The 24,101-nt window shown below is 41.6% G+C and overlaps 1 protein-coding gene and 1 non-coding gene across 2 annotated transcripts; both read right to left on the bottom strand.

Annotated features, from left to right (window-relative positions):
• Window positions 1-1,664: 1,664 nt before the first annotated feature.
• Window positions 1,665-24,086, bottom strand: Tmco1 (transmembrane and coiled-coil domains 1). Its single transcript, XM_046430118.2, has 7 exons — window positions 23,900-24,086; window positions 23,620-23,697; window positions 21,701-21,760; window positions 17,708-17,754; window positions 16,046-16,113; window positions 10,460-10,604; window positions 1,665-2,181 (listed from the first exon to the last, which is right to left on the bottom strand). The coding sequence occupies exons 1-7, from the start codon at window positions 23,967-23,969 to the stop codon at window positions 2,083-2,085; spliced, it is 567 nt and encodes a 188-aa protein (XP_046286074.1). The 5' UTR covers window positions 23,970-24,086; the 3' UTR covers window positions 1,665-2,082.
• LOC124083567 (small nucleolar RNA U13) lies at window positions 5,866-5,964 on the bottom strand. The gene has a single exon (XR_006848810.1). It is a non-coding gene; the product is annotated as a small nucleolar RNA U13 (small nucleolar RNA).
• Window positions 24,087-24,101: the final 15 nt, after the last annotated feature.

Here is a 24,101-nt window from a genome sequence, read left to right as displayed (position 1 = left end):
AACTGTGGAGGCTGACGAGTATGATCACAAGTTCGAGGACAGCTGGGCAACTCAGGGAGACCTGTCTCAACACAAAACTTAAAAGAGGCTGGGGGTGTATGTGCTGGGCTCAATTGGTGAAAGTACGTTATCTCTGCTTTTCCCTCTCCTGTATTTACTCTTTACCATAGAAACAGGAGAACCAAAATTCACCTGCCCTGAAGGAACTGGCACCAAAGACTCGGTGGGAATGGCTAGGTGGCCATGGTCCCACTGCACCAAGATGAGGGCAGAATCCTGAGGAGGGCTCCTTCTCCCTCTAAACTTTATTCCCTCTTCGTTGCCATTCTTATTGTGAACTTTGCTCATGATTCTTTCAATTATCATTCTTCTTGGAGCAGTCCACGATGATGGGGGAGAAGACCCCAGAAAGTCATGTTACCAACATCCCTCTGAGGGCAGTGACCTCAGAGATTTCTGCTTTTCTTAAGCTCCTGCTGTGTTCTCACCCATGTTGACCATTTTGAGAAGACAGATTAAGGAAGACAAGCCAGGCATGGCGGTGCATGCCTGTAACACCAGCTCTCTGGAGGCTGAGGTGGAGGGCCACAAGTTAAGGGCAGCCTGGGCAACTCGAGCAGACCCCCCTCAATATGAAATTTGAAAGGCGCTGAGGATGTGGCTCAGTGGTAATCACCTCTGGGTTCAACCGCAAATGAACAAACTAACAAAAAACAAAGGCCAACTTTTGTCTACTAAGTTCTTTCCACTAAGGAGGCCAGGGAGGACCTGTGGAGAGGCTCTGAGACCAGAGTCAGATGGCCGACTCTGCCACTGCACAGCTGTGTGACACTGAGCAAGCTGTACAACCTCTCTTGCTTCTAGCTTCATCTGTCAGATGAGTAAGAATGGGTATTATCTTGAGATAATCCTTAATAATCCACGGAATGTGCCTATCTGCATACTTAAGCAATTTCTCTGACCATGGTTTCTAGTCTCCCATACTTTCCCCCAAGTGGTCTTCTGTTTTGTCTCCGAAATATGCTCTTTAATAACTCGTGCATCATGGATTTTACATCTCAGGATGTCTTTAGTTTGCTCCCAATCTTATGGTTTAGCTGTGCATAAAGTTCCAAGTTGATACTGATCTTCCTCAGCACTTCGAAGGTTTTTACTCCACTGCCTTCTGGACTTCACGGCTGCTAGTGAGAGTCTGCTGTTGGTGTAACGGTCACCACTTTTCCCCACTGACATGAAACCCACTTCTATGGAGACTAAGTGTGTCAGTGTTTGGACAGGGTTACCACTCTAGGCAGGACTGGGAAAAGGACCATGGCATAGGCACCCGTCCCCCTTAGGAAGAAGCAGGGCAAGCAGTGAAGGTCACTGTGACTAGAAGGAAACTCTGAAGATCAGCCATGTGTGACCACAACCATGGCTGCAGGTAAGACAGAGATGCCCTCACATGAAGCCAGATGTGAAGTGGACGCAGGGAGGTACGGGGGACCTCGCTTTTCAGCTCTCAAGAGTCACACTTTCCATTTCTGCTTTCCAATTCCTACCCCAACAGCTCTCCAGGTAGATTACCAGAGGTTAAGGGAGGTAAAACAGCATATGAAAACACATTTGAACTCTTGTTGGTCTCAGGATGCGCAAGAACAAAACGCACCATCTTTCCTTGTAGATAGGAGAGCTAAAAATCTGGCCTCTTTATTGATGACGACAGTTTTGGCTTTACAAAATACAAGACTTAGTCAGTCTCCATGCTCTGGAGAGCCAGCCATCACGGAACATGGCACTCCCACAGGAAATGCTCATGAAAATGGAAACAGAAAGATAACATTTACTTTTAATTACAGAAAAAACACCTGAACTTAACTAGTTAATTCACTTAATTAAAAAAAAAAAAAAAAGCTCTCTGTGAGCAGAAGCACTGCCCTCTCACTGATGCCACTCTCCTGCTTACCATAGCAGAAAGCCAAGAAGAGGCCAGACTAAAGGTGGCCCCAGTACCAAGGCCGCCATCACTCATGCTGCAAAACAGTTGCCAGTCTGATCTGAGAGTGTACAAAGAATGCCAAGAAGTAAAGGTCCTGCTGGAGATCAGGAGAACTTCCCAGAAGGAGGTGGAGGGCCAAGAAATCCACCAGCCTGCTTGGTGGCAGCGCGTGACGGGGCAAGGCCGAGAATCTTCTGGATGTTCTGTGAAGAAAACACAGTGGGAATGGGTTTACTTTGGTGGTAGAGAAGTGCCCCATGTAGACCTCAGGTAGACAGGATTCACACCAGCTGAAGGGCTGGCTGTTAAGACCTTTGATAAGATGACCAGTTTTTTTTTTTTTTTTAGTTGTACATGACACAATACCTTTATTTTATTTATTTTTATGTGGTGCTAAGGATCAAACCCAGTGCCTCACACATGCTAGATAAGCGCTCTACCACTGAGCCACAACCCAGCGCATCACTGTTATTTTTAAAACATCATGGAACAGCAAAGACCTCTTTACCTGATGAACCTTGGTCTCCCAACCACAGCAGCTGCTGTTTCAAGTGGAGAATCTTAAAAAGAGATGATCTTTTTTTGTTTGCAGCCTTAAAGCACATGCCAGCAAGTGCTCCATTACTGAGCGACACTCCCAGCCTCCAGATAATCTTTTATTTTGAACATGAGGCATCTAAAGCGCATAATTAAATCATTTTTTGTCACAAGGCCTTTTCTGTGAGCATGGGAGTTCTGGCTAGATGTAGTCATTATTGCACTGTCTACAATTTTCAGTTTCAATTTATTTAAAGTGGTGAAAGAACTTCAGAGATTGGAAGAGCAATCTGGAGTCCAGAATCTTCATAGATTTTTAATACTCCCTGCCCTCTTTCTTTATCTCACCTATATCTAATGCAAAATATATATTTAGAAACTCATCTTTATTCAATTTTTCAAAATTTATTTTAGCTCCCATTAAATAATTTTTTACTCTGATTTCACTGAATAATATAACATTTAATTATATTACGTAAATATAATAAGTAAAATCAGCATAAACAGGTCTTGGGTAAACAAAGTGGACTTTCGAAAGGTGATGACTCAACAGGTAAAGGGCGTAAAGGTGTACTGAAGAGCACTGGTGAGCAGACCCTGCTTCAAAGAGGGAACGGACAGGGTGTACGAATGTGCAGAGGTGAAGTAGAGGCCAGCTGCTGAAAGTTCATAGGCATTTTAGAAAAAGACTGGGATTCATCCAATTATTCCCACTCAGTGCCTTCAGTTCACATGGAGAAAACTGAAGGTTGACAAGGGGTGACAGCTGGCCACAATGACAAAGCTAAATTCTAAGGAGAGTAAGTTGCAACCCAGGTGCTTTGGTTCTTGCCCTCTCTTGCTTGGTGCTCTCTGTGTAAATTAAGTCCTGGTCTTCACAACAAACGCCACCTACGGCACGGAGTCTGCACGCCCTGAACCACTCATTCACCTATCACAGCCCGCAATGGACACAGGATACCAGAGAGCTCCAGATTGACATAAGCAGTCACAGCCCCCACTGGACACAGGGCACTGAGAACTAAGCTGCTCTGGAAGGACACACTCCTTCAATTGGTTGTTAGGATCAATGATGACCTTACAGGTTGTGTAGCAGAGTAAAGTGTGTGTATTTATACTGTCAGAATATAATGAAATATTTTAATATAAAGATCACAGCTTTAAGAACTTATTTGAATTATATTTACCATAAAATATTTCAACACAGGTATTTCACAATATAATGGCTCATATTAGAGGAGAAATTTGAAAACAGGGTAAGAAGATAAATCCATCATTAGTAAATCAGACTACAAGCCACAGAATAGTCTGAATTTGTACTACCTTTACATAATAAAAATATTTCCTTCATGCCCATCTCTAAAGAGATCACTGCACAAAGCAGCAAGAAAAGCAAATAATCCAGCTACCCAGGAGGGTGAGGCAGGAGGATTAAAAAAAAGTTCAAGGCCATGTGGGCAGCTGAGCATGACTGTCTAAAAATAAAATTTTAAAAATGGCTAGGGGTGTAGAGAGCCACTGAGTTCAATGTGCAGTACTGCAAATTAAAAAAAATTTTTTGAAGTAAGACATTACAGAATACTTGATGATAAACACATACAGTCTAGACAAAATATACAAGGGAGCCTTGCTCAGTTATTCTGCAGACAAAAGGGTCAATTAAATGAGTCCTTAACATTTCAGAGATGAAAAGTCAGCTCAAAAATCTCTGATGCCCATAAAGCACAGGTTTCTAGGATTTAAAGTCAGCAACTTAAAGGAAAATAAATAAAAAACACTTTGGAGAAACAAGACACTGATTCAGAGCATATAATGATTTGAGTTGAGCCACTGCTCCAGATGGGGACAGCTTGGGCAGTAGCAGGGACAAGTGTGAGGTAAGACCCCAGCACTCAGAGAAGGGCTGGCGGGACCCTGGCAGCCACATGCTTCTTCCTTGGCGCTCCTGTCACAGGATCCTGCAGAACTGTCAGTTAGCTGCACCACAGTTCCATTATTCAGTATTTGCATTTAGATACAAATATTATACATTTACTTGCATGCAACCTTATCCGGAGTCAGATTCTAAATAAAGTGTTTACACTCCTATAGACTTATAAATGAAACCAAGGTCTTCTAGCCATTTTTCCTTAGGTAAGTTTTCTCCTGCCTCCAGGTCAGTGAAATCTCTTCCTCTAAAGCACCTGCAGGAACTAACTGGCCTGGCAGGACGCCTAGCGGGCAGGAGCTCTCCACAGCGGTAGTAACAGCCTACACTTCCACGCATCTTTAAGTGTCTCAACTTCTAAGGCCGAGGTCACAGTTCTGAGTACCCCTGCCTTTGAGGTGAAAAGCTGAGGCAGTCAGAGGTTACAAGTCAGGAAGGCGCTGACACAGAACTTAGAGCAGAGTCTACCTCTATTAAACCACCCCTGTAACAGATTCTTATCCTAGCAGCAGCTCTGTGGAAAAAAAATCACAATTATTAAGACTATGCATGAGCACAGAAAAACACCAACATCACTGAGTGAACAAATGTTTGTGCTCTTTCTTCTTATATGTATATCCATATAAAAAAGAAATGCTATGTCATAACCATGCCAAAAAAAAAAAAAATGCATGTAAGTCAAAACTTCCAGAATGTTCAACATCAAGAATAAATCCTGGCCAGGAGCAGAGGCACAACGCCCTTAATTCCAGCAGCTTAGGAGGCTAAAGCAGGAGAACTGCAAGTTCAAAGCCAGCCTCAGCAATTCAGCAAGGCCCTAGGCAACACAGCAAAACCCTGTCTCAAAATAGAAACTATATAGGGCTGGGGATGTGGCTCAGTGGTATAGCAACCTTGGGATCAAGGTAAGTTTTCTCCTGCCTCCAGGTCAGTGAATACCAAAATAATACCCAATACTACTACTACTACTACAAATACTACTACTACTACTAATAATAATAATAATAAGCCCTGATGTAAACTATGGATTTGGGGTTAAAAAGACGTATCAATGTGCATTCATCAATTTTAACAAACGTGCCACTCTGCTGGGGATACTAACAGTAGAAGAGGCAGGGCATTTGTAGACAACAAGGATATATAAGAAATCTCTTCTGTACCTTCTGCTGAATTTATATGAACCCAAAACTACCCTTAAAAATAATTATATAAAATGCATATAAAGAGTACTCAAATATACAAATAGTAGTTGCATTAAACAAAAATATTTCTGGGCCGCTACCTCAAAGTGAAGGTCACAGCGCAAAGATGAAGCAGTAACAGTAAGGGCCCACAGTGACTGAGCATGACACTGTGCCAGGTACTGTCCCAGCATGTACGTCCTCTGACAACTCATTGGAGTACTTTAATGACCCTTTCCCCAGGTCAGATGGGCAGTGTGACGACATAACAAGATTTAGAGGGAGGCACATCACACATGATGGCGTGAACACCCAAACTTGGGTTATGAACCAAAAAGGATGGTTGTTATAACCTCTGCATGCAATAAGGACAAAAAGACATCAACCGCCAGAACTCACTGAGCAGCACACTGTGACCTGCTTTCCTACAGTCCCTCAGGTATCCTTGAGACCAATTTTTCAGGCCTTTCTAAGAGCAAGGTTTAGTTTAGAAGCACACATTTTGTAGCCAGGCATGTCGGTGCATGCCTGTAACCCCCAGCAACTCAAGAGGAGGACCGGAGGATCACAAATTCAAGACCAGCCTGGGCAACTTTGCAAAGCCCTTCTCAAAAAAGCAAAGAGTAGGGCAGGGGCAGTGGCTCAGTGGTAGAGTACTTGCCTAGCATGTGTAAGGCACTGGGTTCAATTCTCAGCACCACATATAAATACATAAAATAAAAAGGGCTGTGAGTGTGAAGTGCCCTAAACCTCAGCACACAAAAAAAGGAGGGGGGAGGGGCGGTTAAAAGACCTGAGTTTTAATATATAATGAAGATACCATGGGGAAAAAAATACAAATGCAAAATATAGGAAGATATCATCAGGCTTCGGAAAAAACACAAAACAATCATTTTGAATGCCTGCCCAGTCCTGCACAATAGGGTAACAAAAGGGAAAAACAAAGATGAAACATTTTCCCAAAATCATGTCTTCCACTGGCAGGAAACTGAGAGAAGTAATACCACTACAGGAAGTACGTTCCTCTCTCTGCAAAGGGCAAGAACTGGAATCAAGGTAAGGTGACGCACTGCTGGCGTATTTCCGGAAGACTCCGATTACTGACAATAAGCACATTCTGCTCAATTCCACTCTTCATCATTTGGCTAAAATCACAGTGATGGCAACCCTTGGTTCAATGTCAGTAATTCCAGCACCTGGCAACCGGCCCTCACCTCCAATCTATCACGACATCTCATTAACCACCATAATCTAACCTTTACTGGATTAGCAAAGCCTGGTACAAAATGCAATCACTTCAAATACCCCTTCCAATATTCCCAGGGCTCTTACGATACATCTGGATAGATCACTTGGGAGAACGATGTAAAGATCAAGTACTGAAAAAGCAGACTTATAGGGGCACGACAAATAATAATGGACAGGAGTCAAAAAACTTGGGTTCCAGTACTGACAAACTATTCAGAGGCTTAAGTAATATTTTTTACTCCATTACCCTAAAAAAAAGGAGACTGACTACATCAATAGCTTTCAGACCCTTTAAGCCACAGAAAGACTTCATCTTTAAATAAAATCCAATCCAATACAGAAAACAAAATAAAGTTGGGGACTTGAAGGCCTCAGATGGGTCCTTTTTTTGGTCTTTCCCTCCCTACCACCAAGCACCTTCAAGGAGCCACTACATTCTAGAATGTGTCTAATGACATCACAAATCACAGTACAGACTTCAACAAACATCTTGCAAAGTGGAAATGAAAATTCTGAATGAAGTGGGCTGGGTTGTGGCTCAGCAGTAGAGCACTCACCTCACACCCTGGGTTTGATCCTCAGCACCACATAAAAATAAATAAGTGAAATAAAGTATTGTGTCCAACTACAACTAAAAAATAAATATTAAAAAAAAAAAAAAAAAAACCTCTGAATTAAGGACAAGTGCATCAAATCTGCTCTGGAGCGACACCACTTCCTTTATAATTTATTTTTCCTTTTATACCAGGGATTGAACCAAGGGGTTCACATCCCAGCCACACCCCAGCCCTTTTTATTTTGAGACAGCATCTCACTAAATTGCTGAGATTGGCTTTAAATTTGTGATCCTCCTGTTTCAGTTCCCCAGTCCTGGGATTACAGTCAAACCCTCACCAGGCTCCTCTGTAATGCTGAATATTTTCTGTTCTAACTGAAAAAAGGGCCCCTTAATAATGAAGGTCTTTTTTGCTGGGGTCAGGATAATCTTTCTCTCCTATCTCCTCCCTCCGTTTCCCATCTTTCCAATGAAAATGCACCCAGATCTCTTGTTTAAGCCCTTTCTTTGATCAGTCAAGAAGAATGTTCTGAAATTTAGGTTAGTGCAAGAAAATGAGAGGTTTGCCTTCATTTTTTTTTAAAAAGCTCATAATGGAGGCAGGACTCAGGTGGTACCTCATTGCGTGTCTAAAAGAATGAAAGTGCCTTAACTAGTTTAAAGAAGCAAAGGGCAGGGTTAGGGTAACCACAGCAACTAAAAATTATGGGGACGAGCCTTGGAAAACTATTGGGCCTTTGATAAGGGGAATCCAAATTTCCCATATAAACTGCTCAAATCTCTGCCTGACTTGAAGTAAATATATGTGACACAACTCCCAGCTGCCCAGCTGTCTAATACGACTAACTTAAAGATCACCACTGTCCCCTACCACACAGGAGACAATAGTGCCTAAATGTCTGCCTCCCCACAATTCAGAGGTATTAGACAGTGAGACCCTGGGGGTGGCTCTGCAGGAGGGCTCCGCCTCACCCAGGAGCTGCCTCATCCCTTCCACCGTGCAGGATGCAGCGAGGAGGCCGTGCCAGACACTGAAGCTGCCACTGCCTTGATCTTGAATTCTCACATTCCAAAACAAAGTACTAGTGTGTGTGAGCAATCTGGTTTATAGTGTTTTGTTGTAACAGCCAGAAAGGATAGAGATAAATAAGGACTAAGTTAACTGCCTGCTCAAACAAAAAATGACATTCTTATAAAAAATAAAGTAATCCAGAGTCTCTGTTACCACCACACGCACTATCCAAGGCACAATCCAAAACCATTAGACACATCAAGAAACAGGAAAACACGACTCACACTGAAAATAGGCAACAGAGTCCAAATTTCAAATGTTGAAATTAGCAGACTACATTTTAAAATCAGATAAATAGCTATGCCTAAGCCATGCATGAGCGACCCAGAGACTCTGGAGGCTGAGGCAAGAAGGTCACAAGTTCAAGGCCAGCTTCAGCAACTTAGCAAGACCCTGTTTCAATTTTAAAAAATGGAGGGGAAAAAAAAAAAGGGCTGAGAATGTGGCTCAGTGGTTTAGTGCTCCTGGCTGGATTCAGTCCCCAGTGCCAAAAAAAGGAAAGACGCTGTCATGTGTGTGAGTATGAACCTGTAACGACAAACCTATAATGTACCAGTAAAAAACGGGGGAAAAATAATACAGACAAGGTACTTTCAGATAAATGAAGATTAGTAGAATGTGTCACCAACAGACCTGCACTACAAGAAACGCAAAACAGCTGGACATGGTGGCACATATCTGTCATCACAGCAGCTCTGAAGGCTGAGGCAGGAGGATCACGAGTTCAAAGCCAGCCTCAGCAATTTAGTGAGGCTTTAGGCAACTCAGTGAGACTCTGTCTCTAAATAAAACACAAAAATGGGTTGGGGCTGTGTAGCTCAGTGGTACAGCGCTTGCCTAGCACATGTGAGGCACTTGGCTGAATCCTTAGCACCACATAAAAGTAGACAAATAAAATAAAGGCATGCTATCCAGATACAACTACAAAACAAAAACAAAATTAAAAAACAGGAAATCAATGTTGTGCTGTGAGGCAGATTAAAGCCACGTTCCTCCTGTACCCACTCAGAGGACTCAGAGCCTGCCACCCCACACCCCTCATGCCTTTGTGCGTTCTCTCACACTGCAGCCTTTGCCAAGAATGCGAATAAAACTGAAAAAGCCCACCCAGCCTTATGGACACACCTCGAGTGGTCCTCTTGCAGAGACTCTTGGTTCCAGAAAATTTGTCTCTGTGGTCATGATGCTCCCGTACTATGTTTTTAAATCTTGCAGTATTTTGTGTGTGCATGCGTGTATAAACATACGTACACACACACACACACACACACACACGCCAACCACTCTGATATAATTTCTGGGTCTGTTTCCCCACCTAGGATGTGAGTCCGCAGGGTACAGACAATTGCTATTTACCCATCTATTTTCAGCATCAGCAATTCCTGCCATAGAGTAAAGGCTAGAATCATCTTCAGCAATGATAGGGATCAGTTCTCCCTGCCCGGAACCAACTCACAAGGAGTTTGGGTTACAGTGATGCCTGAATCATCTGCTCTTCTGAATGACTTGTCTCTAAAGTGGTTAAAGTTTAACTGCAAATGAAAAGAACCTGCTTGTAGATGAATATCCTGGTTCTATGGCCTGAGTGTGTCTCCCAAAGTTCAAGTTGGAAACTTGATCCCAGTAGTGTGAGGTGGAGCCTGATGAGAAGTGACTGGGCTGTGAAGGTGGGTCACAGGGATCATCGCCAGTGTCAAGGGAGTGCCTCTGGTATTACAGGGACAGGGGGAGCTGGCCCCTTTCTCTTTCCCCACTGCAAGAATAGGGAATGGAAACCATGCTTGGTGTGGTAACTACCACTCCTTCCTAAGGATCGGTGATCCAGAGTTATAGCTTCAGGATGAGCAGCCGAAAGACCTCAGCACCAGCAGATAAGCATTTCCAGTAGTCTATAGGTGGAAGCTAACCATGGTGTGAGGGTGACAAAGGACACGCGTGGAACATGGCTGTGACCACTCACTTGTCGGATTGACATGGTGCACAGGATGTACAGGAAGATGAAGGAGCAGTCTGTGGTGTCATCTCCCAGCAGGTTCCGATGAGACAGCCCTTGGATGTAAGAAAGAGGGGTGAAGGGGAGCTTTGCCACCACTCTACCATCAAATCTGGAAAGGAAAACAAAGAATTGTTATTTTTGGAAGACTAACAAGCTTTTTACTTTCAGAGAAGACTTTGGGACAGAAATAGAACTTTAAATCTCTTGATCTCTGAAAAAGAAAGGTGATGTGCTTAAAAGAGACAGGAGCTTGAAGTACAGCAATACATAAAGAAGAGCCTAAATGAATCTCATCAATCTCCTAATACCAGTGGTTCTCAATCTTTTGATACATGGATTAATAATTTATGTATTCACGAACTACTGAGGATCCTAAAAAGCTTTTGTTTTGTGAAAGTTATAGCAATAAATGTTCAATACATTAGAAACAAAGAAATGTTAGCTAGGTGCAGTGGTATAAGCCTGTAATTCCAGCAAATCAGGCAGCTGAGGCAGGAGGGTCCCAAGCTCACGGACAGCCTGGGCAACTTTGCAAGACTGTGTCTCAATGTAAGAATTCAAAGGGGTGCGCTTACAGCTGAGTGGTGCAGTGCTTGCCTAGCATGTGCAAGGTCCTTGATTTCATCCCCAGTATTACAAAAAAAAAGAAAGAAAAAAAAGAAAAACACTTAGTATTTGGATAGTCTCCATGGGGGGAAAAGGAAGAAGTAATCCATCTTTTTCTTTGGTGGGGGGAAAAAAAATTTAAATATTTAAATCAAGTATTAAAAGACTTGTACAATGTACTCCAAAGAACATAAAATAGACTAAAGTGGGAATCTTACGTGTGTTTAATTGTCCACTTACTTACTGCACTTCCAGCTCCCTCACTCTGTGTATTAAACTGCAAGGCTCAAGCGTAAACCTATTAACCTCAGAAAAGCAAAACAAAAGTAATAGTGTTTCCAGGAGGAGAGTCTCACTTTTTCACAAGAAGTCTGCAGTACAAACACCCCAACCTTGGACTGGGGCTGGCGGTAGAGTGCCTGCCTCGCATGTGTGAGATACTGGGTTCGATCCTCAGCACCACATAAAAATAAATAAATAAAGATATTGTGTCCAGCCACAACTAAAAAAAATATTTCAAAATAAAACACCTCGACCTTGTGAGTGCATGATGTAACCAGCATGCTGCTCCAGGTGTGCCACCCTCACCCTGCAGAGGTGGACTACTAAGCAAGGTGACATACAGAAGACATCAATTCCTTTTGTCATTAACATACACACCCAACACATTCAGCTTCTATGGTCATTTTATTCTTTGTTATATTCAACCTGAAATTGTAACTAAGATGTTTTATGTTCTTGAAGATATTCAACTACTCTGTAGGACAACAAACATGAAAATAAATTCCAAAAATTCTTACTTTTTTTTTTGGGGGGGGGGCGGTTACTGGGGAATTACCTCAGGGGCACTCAACCACGGAGCTACATCCCCAGCCCTATTTTAAATTTTATTTAGAGACAGGGTCTCACTGAGTTGCTTAGCACCTTGCTGTTGCTGAGGCTGGCTTTGAACTCATGATCCTCCTGTCTCAGCCTCCCAAACCAGTGGGATCACAGCGGTGTACCAGCACACCCGGCAAATTTTAATGCATTAAGTTTTCTAGGGGATTAGATGCATATTGAAGAAAGTGGTACGTAGCCTAATAAAGAAGACAGCAAGGGTGAGAAACAAGAATGATAGACAGGTAGATGATTTCCTTCCCCACTCTGAATTTGGAGACAGGGCCTCTACAGGGAAACACATTTTGTCTTAGTAAAAGTAATAACTTCCAAACCCTAAAACTACTCAATACAAGTATGAGCTATCTCAGAAAACATCAAGCTTCTCACTGGAAAGGAAATCTGACTGAAGGATTTCTGAACTGGGGAGAAGGTATGTGTTCGATAATCTAAAGTTCTATGATGTCAGCTTTATGGAAATGACTCAGGAGAAGTCAAACGGAAATAAAAGCCAATCCAGCACCTCTGCTGCCTCCCAGCAACTGGTTCTTCTTGTACAACCTGGGGCTTTTTTCTAAAGAATCTGCCAGCTATCAACAAATTTTAAGACTAAAAAGGGATACTAAGAGATTACATATCTAATCCACAACAAGGAGATAACTGAGAGTTTAAAATCAGAGAAACTGGTATGGAGCTGTAGCTCAGGAGTAGAGCACTTGCCTCACACGTGTGAGGCACTGGGTTCAATACTCAGCACAACATAGAAAAAAATAAAGTTATTGTGTCCATCTACAACTAAAAAATATTTTTTTAAATCCAGAGAAATTATATTAAAAAGTTTAAATGACTTGTTCTATATAATAAAAAATGCATAATTTAAATTTCATATGCTAGTTTATAAAAATGGAGACAGTCTTCTAAATTCCAGGTGCTGATAATCCAAGAAACAATACTATATTTTTCTAATAATGCACAGTGCAGAAAGTTCAGAACAAAAACATGAAAACAGCATTAAAATATATAGTTAAACACTGAGATTGTATAAACCTTCACTGGCATTGAAAAATAAAACAAGAAAATAAAAGGCTATTGTTTCCCAGGGCTCTGAACAAGAAAGTTAACAAAAAAAAGTTAACGAAGAATCCAGGAGTGGTGGCACATGCCCATAATCCCAGTGGCTCAGGAGGCTGAGGCAGGAGGATTGTGAGTTCAAAGCCAGCCTCAGCAACTCAGCGAGGTCCTAAGTAACTCAGCGAGACCCTCTCTCTGAATAAAATATAAAAAGGGGCTGGGGATGTGGCTCAGTGATTAAGAACCCCTGGGTTCAATCTCTGATAACAAAAAACTAAACCAAAACCAAAACCAAAAAAAACCCAACCAAACAAACAAACAAAAAAACCCCAACAACAAATAACCTTCATGCTTGCCAACAGTCATCTTTTTCAAAAGGCCTGATAACTCCATTTGATTCTTTGACTTCTATAGCTTGGAAAACCTGTGCCACAAAATTTAAAGCATTTAACATTTTATCAAGTACAATTAACAGCACAAATAATTAGGCATTTGGTCTAAGGCCTAATACCTTACTCATAAAAATATTTGGTGAGTATTAATTATATGATTAAGTCTGTTAAGAATCACACTTAAGGTCAGGCATGGTGGTTAATGCTTATAATCCCAGCGACTCAGGAGGCTGAGGAAGGAGATCACAAGCTAGAAACTAGCCTGGCAACCTATTCTCAAAATAAAAAAGGCTGGGGATGTAGCTCAGTCATACAGCATCCCTGGGTTCGATCCCTAGTACTTGAAATAATAAATAAATAAGACACTACTTAATCCCTAATCAAAATTGAGATGGCCAGTTGGGCACAGTGACACCAGCCTATAATTCCAGCAACTGAGGAGCCCAAGGAAGGAGGATCACAAATCCAAGGCCAGCCTGGGCAACTTGGCATGACTGTTTCTCAAATAAAAAATAAAAAGGATTGGAGACATGGCTCAGTGGTAGAGCACTCCTGGGTTCAAATTCTAGCGCATGCGCGCACGCACACCCACACCCACACCCACACACTGGTGATCAAGGTCAGCCTCAGCAATTTAGCAAGACCCTAATTAAAATTAACATCGCAAGACCCTGTCATTTAATCTTCTGAAGATCCCTTCCAGCTCTAAAGGTATATAATTCTAATGATTAGTTAGTGCAAATTTTATGTTAAAACCATTTTGGACACATTCTCTAAATTCTGTACCTAGATAAAACAATCACTTACTTTTTTCAACCACTTACATATTTCATAACAACCCCCAACATTAATATATTCATTTTTCCTTACTCTGTCTTTTCCTCCTGTAAAGATTTTGATTCTGAGGGCAGGGGTCTCATCTTATATTCTGATACCTCACATAGTGCCTATGACAATGTGCACTTTACAGGCAGGAAGAGGAAAGATATGCTTGGGGAGGAGGCAAGGGAGAGGGACAGAAAAGAAGCAAGGGAAGAAAAATTAGAGGAAGAGAAGGAAAAGAAAGTAAGGGAAATTCTAAAGCACAGGGTACAGTTCAGGTATGCTTTGAAAAAGAGCTGGGCACAGCGGTGCACACCTGTAACCCCATTACTTGGGAGGTTGAGGAAGGATAAGTTCAAGGCCCATTTGGGCAACTCAGGGAGACCCCATTTTGATTTTTTTTTTTTTTTGGTGGTGCTGGAGATTGAAGCAGGGCCTTGTGCAAGGAAAGCACTCTACCAACTGAGCTATGTCCCCAGCCCAAAATAAAATTCTTAAAAAAAAAAAAAGGGGGTCAGGGGGCTGGGGTTGTGGTTCAGTGGTAGAGGATGTGTGAGGCCCTGGGTTTGATCCTCAGCACCACATAAAAATAAATAAATGTACTGTGTCCATGTACTACTAAAAACATATTTAAAAAACTACTAAAAACATATTTTAAAAAAGGTTGGGGATGTAAGCCCAGAGACAGAACATTCCTGAATAAAATCCCCAATACCACGAAGGGTGGTTAGAGAGAGAGAGAGAGAGAGAGAAGGAAAAAAAAAAAAAGATGTTTTCCTAACTTCTGTCAAAAGCCATTCAACAGTTACTCAGGTCTGCTATGTATTATTTTAGGTAACAGTAACTGACCTCATGGTTAAACAGATTATAGTTGTTAAGATTCTACTTTAAGAGTCAAAACGTCTTCGTGTGACTACCTTCAGTCTGCGGTAGCATACTAACAGCCAATTTAAAAACAGACGGAACCTACTTGGGGCTTTTAGAGAACACATAATGCCCAAGTTTTTACCTTGTAAATAAAACATCTCAATGTTCAGAGGATGAAAGCTATTGCGTAATTGTATTCTATCAAAATTAAGTTCTCTTGATTCTGCTCTTGCTTTGAGGTTAAATAAGCAAATGTTCTTCTTGGGCTGGGGTTGTGGCTCAGAGGTAAAGCACTCGCCTACATGCGTGAGGCCCTGGGTTCAATCCCCAGCACCACATGAAAATAAAGATATTGTGTCTACCTATACCTAAAAAATAAATATTAAGAGAGAGAGAGAGAGAGAGAGAGAGAGAGTATGTTCTTAGAAAATAAACACTAAAGTAGTTATGGGTAAAGGAACAAGAAGTGTACAATATACTGTCAAATATGAAGAAAGAGTAACACTCTAAGCATTAGTACATATAGAAGAGAAAAAGATAACAGATATGAGGCTGGGATTGTGGCTCAGCAGTGGAGCGCTCGCCTAGCGCGGGCGAGACCTGAGTTCGATCTTCAGCACCACATAAAAAAAACATAAAAGCATTGTGTTGGGTCCATCACACATCCTCTACCACTGAACCATAAAAAATAAATATTAATAATAATAATATAAAAAAAGTTCATGTATGACTAAAAAAAAAAAAACGTGGCAAAATACTAATAACTATGAATTAGGGTAGGAGATACATTATTCCTGTGACTTAACAAGTATGAAATTATATCAAAATCAAACATTATCAAAAAGTTTATATCCACGTATATATATAAACAGAATAACAGTTACTAGGCAAAATCATACAAAAGGATACTCACATGGAATTGAACATTCCCATCAGGGCAGTAAAACAAAAGCCAATTGCAAACATGGATTTCATTCGAACCTATAAAGAAACCAAATCATAACTTCATACTGAAGAAAACCACCGCTCAAGCATACCTCAAAGTTCAGGTTTCCTGTCATTTTTAAAAAGCTCTCCACAGCAAAGCTGTCTGTTAACTAACCCACTTTCTACCCCAGTTCCGTTCCTTTGCAACCTTGCCAAGTAATTCTGGCCATTAGCAATGTAAGTACTCGTGCTGACTGGGCATTTGTAGGGCAAACTCCTAGGCATTCCTCAAGGCCTTCTATCCACTCTTCTTGCCTAGCATGAAGACCATGATGTCCCAAGGCAAAGCAGCCTTCAGACCATCAGGTGGCCTTTGGCCGAGGACCTGAGGATCTGAAAGCAGTGCTGAGATGTTCCTCTGGCCCAGGACTACCAACCTCCAACCCACTCAGCAGAAAAGAGACCATCATGGGTTCTAGGCCACTGTTAGGCACTGTTATTTGCAACCCAATTCTTTCTTAATTACACAGTCCACAGATTATAAAGATATAAGATCATCAGAGATTCTTTCGGAATTGTTACTGTATTGCCCCCTACCCCCAGTACTGGGAACTGAACCCAGGACCTTACATGTCCTAGAGGCTAGTGCTCTACCCCCAGCCCTTTATAACTTTTATTTTGATACAAGGTATCACTAAGTTGCCAAAGGTGGACCTCAACCTTGTGATCCTCCTCCCTCAAACTCCAGAGTAGCCAAGATTACAGGTATGCACCACCATACTCCGTAATATATTGACATTTTGCATCTCATCTCTTACCGTTTCATTGGCTATGACGAATATGTAATAACTGTCATCAGGTAAGGAAAGCTACTTTTTAAAATATTCTCTTCTAACTTAAAAATTTTCTGGAAAATAAATAAGTACAGTAAAGGTATCTCTGTAAGAGAAAACTGGAGCACAGTTCAGATGTCCTATGCTAAGTATACAAGAGTTAAGTAGAAAAGTTAGGTCACATAATCAACCTATCCTTGTTTTAGGACAACACTATTAAACAAAATCTGCTGTCTAGAAATAGTGAGTAAATGGGTAAAAAAATCACTTTCTTTGTACTATATGGAATGTCTCACACTCAAAACAAAAAGGGCTTAAAAAACATGGTGGAGCACACCTATAATCCCAGCAACCAGGGAGGCAGAGGCCGGAGGATCACAAGTTTGAGGGAAGTCTCAGGAAATGAGTGAGAACCTATGAAACTTAGTGACCCAGTTTCAAAATAAAAAATAAAAAAAGCTGAGGATGTGGCTCAGTGGTAAAGTGCCCCTGAGTTCAATCCACAGTACCAAAAAACAAAAACAAAATAATAAAACCATCAATAATATTCCAACTCCTACAGCGGAATTACAAACCCACCACAAGATTTAACAATAACATAAGAAAAAGAAAATAAGCTAATTTCTTTCAAAGTATAAGAGGAAAACCGAGCAAGAAACAAATTACAACCCTAAGACAGTCCTTAAAAGCTACCCAGGAACCATGTGATTCCTATCCATGGTCTCACAGGTGAGCCATTTCTGAGAAGTCAGAGCAATGCCATGGATGCAGATCATCCTGCTGCTAAGACATGCTGTGTGATTCGTCACCCTTACCATCGACAGATCTCTGTTGTTATTCTTCAGTTTCTCTTCTTGCCTCTCTGAAAAGAATTAATGTGATGTTAATACATACAGTGCTGAGCACAGAACAGCTGCTACATAACTTGTCACTGGTGATTATGGAAGCAGTCTCCTTCAGTATCATTGCTGCTGTCAGTAGAACAACAGAAGATTGAGATTTAAACAAAAATGTGGGGAATTGAAATTGAACAAACTATTATACTCATTTATGAACACGTCAAAATTATAAGAATGATAATGTACTAATTAAAAATGTTTAAATAATATTTTTAATTTAAAAAAATCTCCTCTGGCAATAAATGTACTGACTGTAAATTAATATACACTCTTAAACCACACCAGTGGGAACTGCCAATCAGTTAATCGTAAGTGCACCGTAAGGAGTGTACTTAGGAGTTTCAAATGTTAACTCCTCATCTCTTATATTTTTTCCCCTTTCTAAATTTCTTTTAAAAAAGAGTGTATGTTCTAAGTGGGCATGGTGGTGCATGCCTATAATCCCAGGAGGCTGAGGCAGGAGAATTGGGAGTTCAAAGCCAGACTCAGCAACTGAGCAAGGCCCTAAGCAACTCAGCAAAACCCAGTCTCTAAATAAAATGGAAGACAGAATGAAGATACAATAAATGAAAAATATATACTTCACAGGGAGGTATTACACATGCAAAATTCTATCTGAAAAACCTGTTGGTAGGAAATGCTTAACATGCCTCAAAAAGCATAAAACAAAATTTAAAGAATACCACAGAACATTAAGTTGTAAAAACAAAGAAGTTAATGTTAAAAATCCTACGTAACATCGGTCTTCAGAAATCCACAAAATGCTCATTAAGGAAAAACAAATACAACCTAAAGAAATGTTCTCCACAGGGAAAAAATTTCAAGCATTCCTCAAGTTATAAACAATACTCTTATTAATGTCCCCACAGCCAGTAAGCTTTATAAACCTCCCTCCCCTCGATAACCAGAAACCGATGATACCTTTAACAGACTACTAGGAGAATGCCTAAATTCTTTCCATTTTACCTGTTCTCCCCTCCTAACTCATTTAACACATCTCATATTCTCTCTCTCCCTCAATACCTACACTCTCTTTTAACCAGGGACGCTCTACCACTCAGCTATATCCCCACCCCTTTTTATTTTGAGACGGGGTCTTATTAAGTTGCTGAGGTGGGCTTTGAACTTGCAAACTTCCTGCCTCAGGCTCTTAAGTCACCAGGATTACAGGTATTGCCACTGAGCCTGGCTTAAATAAATTTTTATGTTATTTCATGTCCAATGATGTTTTTAATTACCAATATTACAAAAACAAACTACTATTCCTAAAAATGAATAATCTTTATGTTACAAAGTTAAACACACTGATGAAGACTATTATGTCAATATAATTACTATATAATACATGGTTTTTATGAGAACAATCCAAGTTCTAATAAGCTATATGCTTAAAGATCTTCTTTTAAAAATGTTCCATTTTCCCTGCAAGAGCTTGTTTCCTCAGAGGAAAAACTTATACACTTATAAGTTACACTTACAGCTATTTAATAATGTGACTTTCCTACAAGTGTAACAACTTAGTTTGAAATGATACTAAATTTGTTTCTCAGCAGGAATTGGACATTTGAGCATAATGATTCATCTAATTATGAGAACAGTTTTGCAGTCATTCTACTCGAAATGTACAGCTTCTTGTTGACTGACTCCATGGCTCTGATTTAACTTAGCTGCTAGTTAATATCAGTTAACTAGCATAAATTCTCTCAAAAAGTTGTCTCTTGTTCAATAAGTAAGGATGGTCTTAATCTCATATCATTCGCATCCTGGTGGGTTGCTGAAGAACCCACAGATAACGGACTTTGCTCCTAAGGCAAAAAGACAACTCAGTACTGGGAGCCGAAGTCATCCAAGATAGCTGCACTTCCCATCTCTTTCAGCTATTAGGGTGAAATAAATGTACATCCAAAACCTCTGTGCCTCCCTTTGAAAATCTAGGATTTAAAGATGCTGGGTGTTGGAGATAAACAGTGTTGTCATTTAGTGTTCACTTGTCCCATGTGAATTATTCTGGACCTATGTGACCTAGAAAGAACCCCAGGATGTAATACAAGCAACAAGTATTTTCCAAAGGAAAAACTATTCCTTTTGGGAAGAATTCTATGCACCTTCTTACCAATGAATTTTTGGAATAAAATCTCTACAAAATGTCAACATATTTCATGAAGAAAAAAATCTGGAAATATGCAGAAGATACATTTATATTCTAGAGTTATTTATTATCCAAAATGACAAAAGGGAAGATTAGCCAGGCATGGTGGTGCATGCCTGTAATCCCAGCAACTCTGGAGGATCACAAATTCAAAGCCAGCCTCAGCAAGACAGCAATGCCCTAGGGAACTTAGCAAGACCCTGTCTCAAAATAAAAAAGGGCTGAGAATGTTGCTCAGGGGATAAGCCCCCGTGGGATCATCCCCAGTACCAAGAAAGGAAAAAAAAAAACAAAAAGCAAAGTTTAAAATTGTAAAATGCTACATTTCTTGTATTCATTGGAATAAATTAGTAGCAATGACAGCACCCATTCTGACCACAAAATGAATTAACCTCCAACCAATCAAAATAGCATAGAGAAAAGCCTACAGAGAATATATAAATTCAGGGTTCAAAATATGTTAAAGTTAAGAAGCATCTTCCCATATTTCCATGCCACTAAGGAAAAGATGTACACCTCACTCAGTCACGCTTGAGTGCCTGCCCTTCCTTTCTTAGCCCATTCTGAAGATAAGTCTCCAGCTATAGCTCCTGCTGAAAAGTCAGCCGTAAGAAAATTCATAACCCATGCTGGTAAATTCTAGGTATCAACCTGACTGGATTGAGGGATGCAGGTAGCTAACAAAGTCATCTGGAGAGATCTGTGAAAGTTTTCCAGAAAAGATGGTTATTTGAATCAATGTACTGAGTAAGGAAGATACATTCCACCTAATGCAGGTGGAGACCATTCATAGGGGCTGAGGGTCTGGACAGAACACAAAGGCAGAGGAAAGACAAATTCATTCTTTTCTGGAGTGGAGGACACCCATTTTCTCCTGCCTTTGGATATCACAACTCTAAGTTCTCTGGCCTTTGGATGCTAGGACTTGCATCAGTGGCCCCCTGGGTTCTCAGACCTCTGGCCTCAGATCAAGAGTCACACCATCCGCTTCCCTAGTTCTTAGGCCTTCGGACTTGCACTGAGTCACGCCACCTGCTTCCCTGGTTCTCCAGCTTGCAGATGGCCTACGGGAAGACCTACCAAAATCCATGATCATGTGACCTAATTCTTCCAATAAATTCCATCTCAATATCTGTACATATATACAACTGGTTCTTTCTGGAGAACCCCAACGCACAATCCCTGTCATGCCATCACTAACTCAAAAGGCAGTCCATCTATAAGCTCTCCTATAAACTGTGGCATAAATGACCAGTTAGGTCAGTTGAATACCTTCTTTAAGGCATTAAATCAGAAAATCTTGGGACAAAGTCCTGTGAGAGCAGAAAAGAGTACTGGCTTTCAAACTTTCACTTGCTTAAATTTATATGTATGTAAATACACACACACACACACGCACACCTTTTTAAAATAGTTTTTGAAGGAAAGAGGGCTATAATGGTGATGAACCAAAAGAAAGGAGTTCTCAGTCAAAACAAAGTGGACAGCAGTAATTCACTATTTCTGAGAAACAAGGCGACATGGGTAAAGCTCTTTGATAATCATATTTTGGGTGTGTGAGGATGGGGTACTGGAATTGAACCACCCAGGGGTGCTCTACCACTGAGCTACATCTCTAGCCATTTTTATTTTCTTTATTTTATTTTTTCAGTGCTAAGGATCAAACCCAGGGCCTTGCATACCATCAAAAACCTTAATATATTTTCATCTAAAAATTAATTTTTTCCCATCTTTAAATTTTATTTAGATTAATACCTCACCTATTTTCTTTTTTTGTTGTCGACCAGCTGACTCTGTTATGGTTTCCTTCTTCTTTTCCACTGTGAACACCAGAGAAAAACAGTAAAAACTAATTATGCATTATATTTAAAAAACAAAGGCAGCTTTCTCACAGCTGAGTCAATCAAAGAAGCTTATTAAAAAAGTCAGACTTTGACCATGGTCATGATTAAGTTAACCAGCCTGTTCCTGAAACTGCCAACAGAGAACACAGAAACCACATCCTAAGAATAAAGCAATAGCTGGCTGGGGTTGTAACTTAGTAGTAGAGCTAATAATAATAATAACAATAACAATAATAATAAGTACCAATAACCAAATACTGATAAAATATTATATTAAGACTTAGCCAGGCATGGTGGCACACATCCATAATCTCATGACTCTGAAGATAGCTAATGTAGGAGGATTGCAAGCTCCAGTCCAGCCTCAGCAACTTAGCAAGACCCTGCCTCAAAATATATAAAAATAAAAAGGCTGAGGATGTTGCTCTGTGGTAGAGGATATCAGGGTTCAATTCCCAGTACCACAAATAACTAAGGGGCACTCCAGCACTGAACACCAGCCCTATTTTTTTTTTTTTTTTTTTTTAATTTTGAGAAAGGCTCCCCCAGTTTCCCAGACTGGCCTTGAATATGCAATCCTCCTGCCTCAACCTCCTAAGTAGCTGGGATTACAGAAGCATGCCATCACACCCAGCTGGTCATTTCCATTTTGACTGTCTTTTGTCTTTATGTGTATGCTACTGGGGACTGAACCCAGAAGTGTTCCACCATTGAGCTACATCCTCTTTTTTTTTTTTTTTTTTTTTTGAGACAAGGTATCACTAAATTGCTCAGGCTAGCCTAGAAATGAGATCCTCCTCCTTCAATTGCCCTCCCCAAGGCATTGGGATTGAAACCAGAGGAGGCCTTCAGCAATGGAATCACACCTCCAGGGCAGGATGGGGAGGAGTATGTGCTGAGTTTGGTCTCTAATTCTTTTTGGGTTTTTTTGTGGGGAGGGGTGGGATGGAACTCAAAGGAACTGCACCACTGAGCCATATCCCCAGCCCTATTTTTTTTTTGGTATTTTATTTAGAGATAGGGTCTCACTGAATTGCTTAGCGGCTCCCTCTTGCTAGCTTTGAACTGGAGATCCTCCTTCAGCCGTGCACCACCACACCTGGCCTGGTCTCTACATCTTTTGGTTGCTCTCTCTGAGTATATCATTAGCTTTCTGAGACTTAATCTCCTTTTTTATAATGTTGATCAAATAAGCAAAGGTATCTTTTTTTTTTTTTTTTTTGCCTACAGTGCTGGGGATCAGATTCAGCACTTGAGCATGTGTAGGCCAGGCAAACAGTGTCCCATTGAGTAACACTGCCAGCTGCTCAAATGAAATAAGAAAAAAATATCGAAGGCCAAATTGTGCCTATAAGAAACCATTCTCATCACATTCTCAGCTGTGTCATGCTGAATTCCTGTTTGATTTCAGAGAAGACAAACTTCAATCTCTTCCTCAAACACTTCTTCAACCTTCTCACCCACCTGAAAACTTGGCTTATCCTGAAGACATCACTTACCTCCACACTAGTCACAATGGCCTGCTATTCTTCAAACATACCTAACACATTAAAATTCCCATATTTCTTTACCTGGAATTTCCTTCCCCCGCCTCATTCTCTATCCACGAGGGCCTGCAGGGTCATCTGCATCAGGGGCCTTTCGCAGTGCCCACAGAAGTGGGCCCCTTCCCTAGCTCTCACTACCGCGGCCCACGTTTCATTGTGCAGGCTCATAAACAGACTTCAACTCAAGCTGCGTTATTTTCGTGTCCTACGAAGCCGTCGCTCGGCCGGGCCCCCGACACCCTGGGAACGTGGCTCCCGAACTCCCGTCCGCCGTCCCTGCGCACTCACGTTTTTTGCTCTGTTTCTCCACTTCGGCCTTCAGCCTCTTGTACTTGTCGGTCCGGTACACCAGGACCCAGGTGATGCCTGAAAGTCAAAAGCGACACCTGACCCACGAGCCACCGGAGGCCCCGGCGCCTGCCCGGGCGGGGCCCCCACGCTCTGCGCCTCACCCTCGCCTGAGTGACTGCTCCCACACCCGAGCCCAGGGCCGCGGGTCCGTCAGGGGCGAGCGCGGGCACCGCAGGCCGGAGGATCCCGCCGCCGCCGCCGCGGGTCCCGGCCTCACCCTCGGCCAGCAGGGCGGTGCACACGGAGATGAAGACGATGAGCAGCGTGTCGGCGAACATGGTGCTCATGGCGCTCGCCCGGCGCCCCGCCGCCGCGGGATGCGCCCCGGAGCCGGCAGGAGAAGCGACGGGTGCCCGGAGCGACCACCGAGCCGGACACCGCCTCGACACCGGAGAGCGCACTTCCGCTTCCGGGCCGCA

The sequence above is a fragment of the Marmota monax genome, unplaced genomic scaffold, assembly GCF_021218885.2.
Source record: "Marmota monax isolate L192 unplaced genomic scaffold, Marmota_monax_Labrador192_F-V1.1 WCK01_AAM20220418_F8-fsc00055, whole genome shotgun sequence".
NCBI lineage: Eukaryota > Metazoa > Chordata > Mammalia > Rodentia > Sciuridae > Marmota > Marmota monax.
The sequence above is the reverse complement of the archived record's forward strand: the minus strand, read 5'-3'. Positions and strand labels throughout refer to the sequence as shown.